At 44.2% G+C, this 5,748-nt stretch overlaps 1 protein-coding gene across 4 annotated transcripts in view; it reads left to right on the top strand.

Moving 5' to 3' along the window:
- Window positions 1-5,748, top strand: part of LOC116390705 (clathrin heavy chain 1) — a 23,877-nt gene that overhangs the window by 16,908 nt on the left and 1,221 nt on the right. For 2 of the 4 annotated variants that reach the window (XM_031860643.1, XM_031860642.1), the window contains 5 exons: window positions 82-252; window positions 404-625; window positions 1,727-1,747; window positions 5,103-5,178; window positions 5,294-5,748. The exon at window positions 5,294-5,748 is cut by the window's right edge and continues 1,221 nt beyond it. In XM_031860643.1, coding sequence (XP_031716503.1) covers window positions 82-252; window positions 404-625; window positions 1,727-1,747; window positions 5,103-5,178; window positions 5,294-5,424 — 621 coding nt within the window. In that variant the 3' untranslated portion in view covers window positions 5,425-5,748. The remainder of the gene's footprint in view (window positions 1-81; window positions 253-403; window positions 626-1,726; window positions 1,748-5,102; window positions 5,179-5,293) is intronic. The other 2 variants (XM_031860645.1, XM_031860644.1) reach the window with 1 other exon arrangement.

The following is a 5,748-nucleotide window of genomic DNA, read 5'->3' as shown; positions in this document are numbered from 1 at the left end:
CGGGCGGGTGAGGTGTTTTTCGGTTGTGTCATGTTTTTCTCCCCCCCCCCCCCCCCCCGCCTCGCTCTCTCTCTTATCTAGGCATTGCGTGCTTCCATCGATGCCTATGACAACTTCGACAACATCTCACTGGCCCAGGGCCTGGAGAAGCATGAGCTGATTGAGTTCAGGAGGATTGCAGCCTACCTGTTCAAGGGCAACAACCGCTGGAAACAGAGTGTCGAGCTCTGCAAGAAGGACAAGCTCTACAAGGTGCTTGACCACTAAAACAAACAATAACTTTCAGTACATACTCCAGTTCTTCCAACTGGTAGAATCACAGCATCACAAATGTAAAACGGCAGATGTGGTCACTTTCTTCGAGTCAATTTATTGAAATGAATTTCCGCTTTCTTCCCTGCAGGATGCCATGCAGTACGCATCCGAGTCCAAAGACATAGAGCTGGCAGAGGAGCTCCTGGCTTGGTTCCTGAACGAGGACAAGAAGGAGTGTTTCGCAGCCTGCCTGTTCACCTGCTACGACCTGCTGCGGCCCGACGTGGTGCTGGAGACCGCCTGGCGACACAACATCATGGACTTCTCCATGCCGTACTTCATCCAGGTCATGAGGGAGTATCTCTCCAAGGTGGGTTGGCCGGAGGTAACCAGTGTGTGTGCTGTATCAGGAGAAGGGAGAGGGCTTTGTGCGAATGCATTTAGCATTTATAAAGTAACTACAGTGAAACTACAGTATTTAGAAGTTCACTGTTTTGTTTTTTCTCCTGCCGTCAGGTGCTGTTAATATTTATAAAAGCATTTGCAAACTATCTGTGGAGACCTATGTCTCAGAAAATGTCAGATGTGTGTAACACAGAAAGAAATGACAAATTAAATCTTTAATACATTTTTCCACCCATCTGACAAAAAAGCACCAGCAGCTTCTAAAATGTGTTTGCAAATTTTATCCAACTTTAGGAAGAGTCCCCCCCCCCCCCCCCAAGTTCTGCATATTCTTTCCTCCATTCACGGTCATCTTCCTATGCTTCTGTCAGTCGTGTGTCGTCACTGGTGTTTTCCTTTTCATTTGGGTTTCCGTCCATTCGAGCTGCTTTTCCATACAAATGTCTTCCAGAGGAGATTCATAGCTGCTGTGTTGCTCCTTCTGCCATTTATCTCTGTTACATGGCATTAAAAATACATGACCCACCTATTGCTTTCATAACAGACTGCAGACCTGAATGAAGCATTTGTAAAATATTTGTTGCATTTATTTGACTTGAAATGCCAAGTTGGTGGGTTTTACTGATCAAAATCAGCTGTTAGTTCCACAAACATCTGGTGCTCAGTTTTCCTGTGGCTGACTTTTTTGGTGCTTGAACCAGTTGGTTATTGAAACAGATTAAAACAGCACACTTGAGTCTTTGTTATATATAAAAAACACGATTCATTATGTAGTACATCTTGTTTTAGTGTTTAAACTTACCGTGGGCCCCATTAGTAAACGTGTATTTAGTTTTTTATTCTGTAGAAAAGCAACAAAGGGACATTTCACACTACCAGATTGATCTCAAGTCTGCATTTGTATCAAAAGTGGCGTTATGACCTGCATCTGTCTCTCTGGATTTTTGTGTTTTCTTGAAGTGACAAGCCCTGTGTTTGCTCTTCTCTCTCTTGTCAATTTCTATTTTTGGGAGACTTCCATTTGTTTTTTTCCTCCTTAAGTTGCCTCTCTGAATTTCCCTTCCAGGTTGATGCGATAAAGGAAAAGGTGAAAGTCGAATCCATTTTCTAATCATTCTTTTTGACCCCTCCCCCCTGTCCTGTAGTTTGGAGGAGTGAAATTAGCCGAAACTGCATGACCCCCCCCCTCTCCCCACCATGTCACTCTGCTGCTTCTGACTGTAAACTCCACATCTCCACTAGACCACCCACCAACCCACCAGACTCCAGAGCGGGGCTCTTCTCACCCATCCCTCAGGGCTCTGCTAGGTTTGCTGGTGTCAGTGATAGCTCCGGATCAAACGGATGTTGAATTAGCATGAGGAGGCTATTTCTCCAAAGTGTTTATCAGTAATAAATGCTGATTGTGTTATCCTAGTGAGAAATTAAATAGAGATCGCTGTAAACATTTATTTTTGTTAAAATGGGTGCATGTTGCTGTCATGTGCCCAGACTTGCTCACACATGTCAATACAGAATCCATTAGCTCTGATCGTAGCTGAAGCTAGCCAGCATTGGCTCAGGGTCTGTGTTTGTATACTTTTAAAGTGCAAGATTGCAGTTAGACTTTATCCGCTGAACACTGCTGCCAACGACCCTGTGAGAGCGAACTAAGACACTAAGCCATTAAACCGAAACAGTGAGCTGAAAGACGCTAAAGAGCCCCGCAGAGCCGAGGGTGGGGGGGGGACAGCGGGGTCCGGTGATAATTCTTGTGCTCCATCATGGTTCTTCTCCTCAAACGCACTGAGCCGTCCACTTAAGCCAGCACGCCCCACCAGCTCTCCTCAGGAGTGGGTGAAGAGCGCCACTCTGGATAGCAACCTCACCTGCTGTGGTTCAGGTCCTTTTCTCACCAGACTCGTAGACGCATTCCAACGTTAAACTGTCTTGTAACACCGCTCAGCTGCAGTCATGCTGCTAGCGCCACCCTGACTTGGTTCAGGATTATTTCAGGAAGCGCATGTTTTCACCTTGTAGACGTCGTGACGGGAGTTTCTCGGCATGTCAAATGAATAGTTCTTGATTGTGTCTTGAGGGGTGAAGGCATGTTTGTATTTGGACCGTGGAGCAGTAGCATAGACTGCAGCTAAGTGTAAGACCTAATTTCATTCATAGAAGAGCCACTGAGGTATTTCTTTTTAATTCTGTTGGAGACCTTTCTATATTCATGTATCTCAGTGCCATAGAAGAACATTCTGTCAGAGACCTTTATATTATTTTTCTCCATATTTGTCGGTACTACTGTATTTGCCTCAGTGCCGCACAGAGGAACACAGATGATGAAAATAACCAACATTACTGCAGGCATATTAAGAGAGGGGTATTTTTCTACAGTATATCTGAGTATTCTTTGCTAAGTGTGGTCTCTTCAAGCAACAACCGTTGAGCTTTTGAGAGCAGATAATCAGTTTGGGGGGGGGCATCTAGAGCAACAAGCATGCATGTCCCCCTCCCTCGGTAGCCTCAGCAGCATTCAGGCCAGGCTAGGAGACACATCGTTGTTGGCTGTGCCTGCTTCTGGGAACCTTAAATTGGCTGTACAAAACCATCCCCTCCACCCTTCTTCTCACACTCCCTCCACTATGCTCTCTGCTTCTCTTGTCTTTTTCTCTCATGCACTCTTAAGGAAGACAATAACTCGACTGCCGCTTCAGCATGTCTCTCAACCCTTCTCTTCTGAAACGATACAAGAGCCTGTCTTTCCTCAAAACAGCCTGCTTAACCAGACTGACTGTAGTAGTAAACCAGACAGTGTGTAGAGAACTGACCCCGACACCTCTGTAAGAGCAAAGGTCTCACGTAGCACCATGTAGCGTTGTCCTTAGCTGAGTCTATCCTTATTTAAGCTGCACACTGCCAGAGCTGAGGGTGATAGCTGAAGCTTTTTGCTGGCTGCTTAACTCTGAATTGTCTTTAGTCCTTTTCCCGTCATTGTCTGCCTCTGGGCTGCTTTGCAAATACTAAAACCAGGCAGTTATATCGAGTTGTTTCTCGAGGCTGCTCCATGCTTCTTGTAGCAGTTCGTACGCAGGCAGTGAAGTGACTGGGCCATGTGTTTGTTTGTTTGTTTGTTTGTTTGTTTATATATATATATATATATATATATATATATATATATATAGCTATTAAACATGATAGAATAGGCAAACGGGACAACAGATGCACAATGTTTATTCTTACCTTCAAGTCATTTTAATAGTTTCCACAGACAAAACAATTAGGCAATTAATTATATTTATTCTATTTTGGTGATCAGTTAATTAATTTAATTTTTCTTATGTGATAATAAATTGAATATCTTAAGGTTTTAGAGTTTTGGACTAAACCAGCCTTTTGATGACATCACCTGCCTCAGGCTGTTGATGGCCATTTTTCACCAGTTTCTGACGACCGTAGTTAATAATCCGTTAATTGATCAAATTAGTTGTCAGATTAATCGACAGTGAAAAAATAATCTTTAGATGCGGCCCCATTTTCAACGTGAATCATTTACACTATACTGTATAAACTTGTTAAATGTATGTACTTCAGTGCACTTTCAATAAATACATCCAGATACCAGTTTTGTTTATTCATGTAACCCCAACATATACTACAAATACTTAAAAAAGACCTTTATGAATAAGCATTTCTTTGAGTACTTGTCCCATGAATGTCCGGGGATGAGAGTGAAGTGTGTATTGATGTCTACAGACAAGATAGTCAACAGGCAAATTTACTTTTTTCTTAACTATTCATTAGTATCAAGGCTAGAAATATGTCGAGCTCGGACTTTCAGAATCAAGTATTCACCTTAGTTCCAGTTTAACATTTATAATATTTATTTCAGACAGAAATGCCAATTCATGATTGCTACCGAAGGCTAATCAAGTTGTGTGTTGGTCTCTCAACTGTGCAGATCTTGTGCTTAGAGGTCTTAGTAAGTCTATTTGTACTGGTGAGGGGTCAGTTCTCTACATACTCTTCACTTCCAACATGTTAGAGTAGATGATTTGGGTGGCTGGATGGTGGGACCATTATTGCCCAGTCGCTGTTTGTCTCTGTCTCCCCCTTCCTAATCCCTAATACGTTGCACAAAGACATGGCCATCTATCTGATAGACTGTTGTAGCCGAGCTTGATAGAGTAGCCAGTAGCTCTCTAGTCGTAGTTTACTCCCGTTGCCTTGTAGAGGGCCTCCCAACACATTAGCGAGGCCTGCCTCCTGCGGCCTGTTTTTCTTATTTAAATCTGGACTGTATTCTTCTTCGCCTGTCAGGAATGGTCCCATCCGTCAGCCAGTGAAATAACCCAGAGGTCAGTCTTTACAAACCTGGCGTCTCAGCCCTTGCTCTTCAGGAGCCCCCGTCGGCCACAGTGTGACTGAAGTCTGACACGTCACTGTTGTCGTGTTTTCCGCAGGTCGACAAACTCGAGGCCTCCGAGTCCCTGAGGAAACAGGAGGAGCAGGCGACTGAGTCTCAACCGATTGTTTACGGTAAAAAAAAAAAAAACGCCACCACTCTCAGAAGTTTATTGTGTCGCTGTAGAGGAAACGGAGAGACTATTTTTACACAGTTTGCTGTTTTAACTCCCCGGTTCTTGTGTTGCAGGCACACCCCAGCTTATGCTCACAGCGGGGCCCAACGTGGCCGTGCCTCCTCAGCAGCCCTACGGCTACGGCTACCCAGCAGCACCGGGCTACGGCCAGCCCCCACAGCCCAGCTTCGGTTACGGCATGTGAACACCCGACACCCCCTCCCACCACCCTACCCCACCCACCACGACTTGGCCCAACACCTTCCCTCCATCTGTCGTTCTCTCTGTGTGTTCCTCACCAGCTTCCTATGGTCTTCTACTCACAACAGGGGCCACAAAGCAAAGCAACAGCCCACTCTCGTTTTGAGTACTATTTTTTTATTACGTCGTCTTGTTATAAGAGAAAACATTAAACTGCATTGAAGGACTTTCATTTGTATTGTTTGAAAAAGAAATTGGACCACATGTTTGTTTGTTTGTTGTTTTTCACATTCCATATTTATGACTACTTATTTACAAATGTTTTTGT

This window comes from Anarrhichthys ocellatus, unplaced genomic scaffold (assembly GCF_004355925.1).
Source record: "Anarrhichthys ocellatus isolate YVR2014 unplaced genomic scaffold, GSC_Weel_1.0 scaffold24, whole genome shotgun sequence".
Taxonomy (NCBI): domain Eukaryota; kingdom Metazoa; phylum Chordata; class Actinopteri; order Perciformes; family Anarhichadidae; genus Anarrhichthys; species Anarrhichthys ocellatus.
This window is presented reverse-complemented; position numbering and strand designations above follow the sequence as displayed.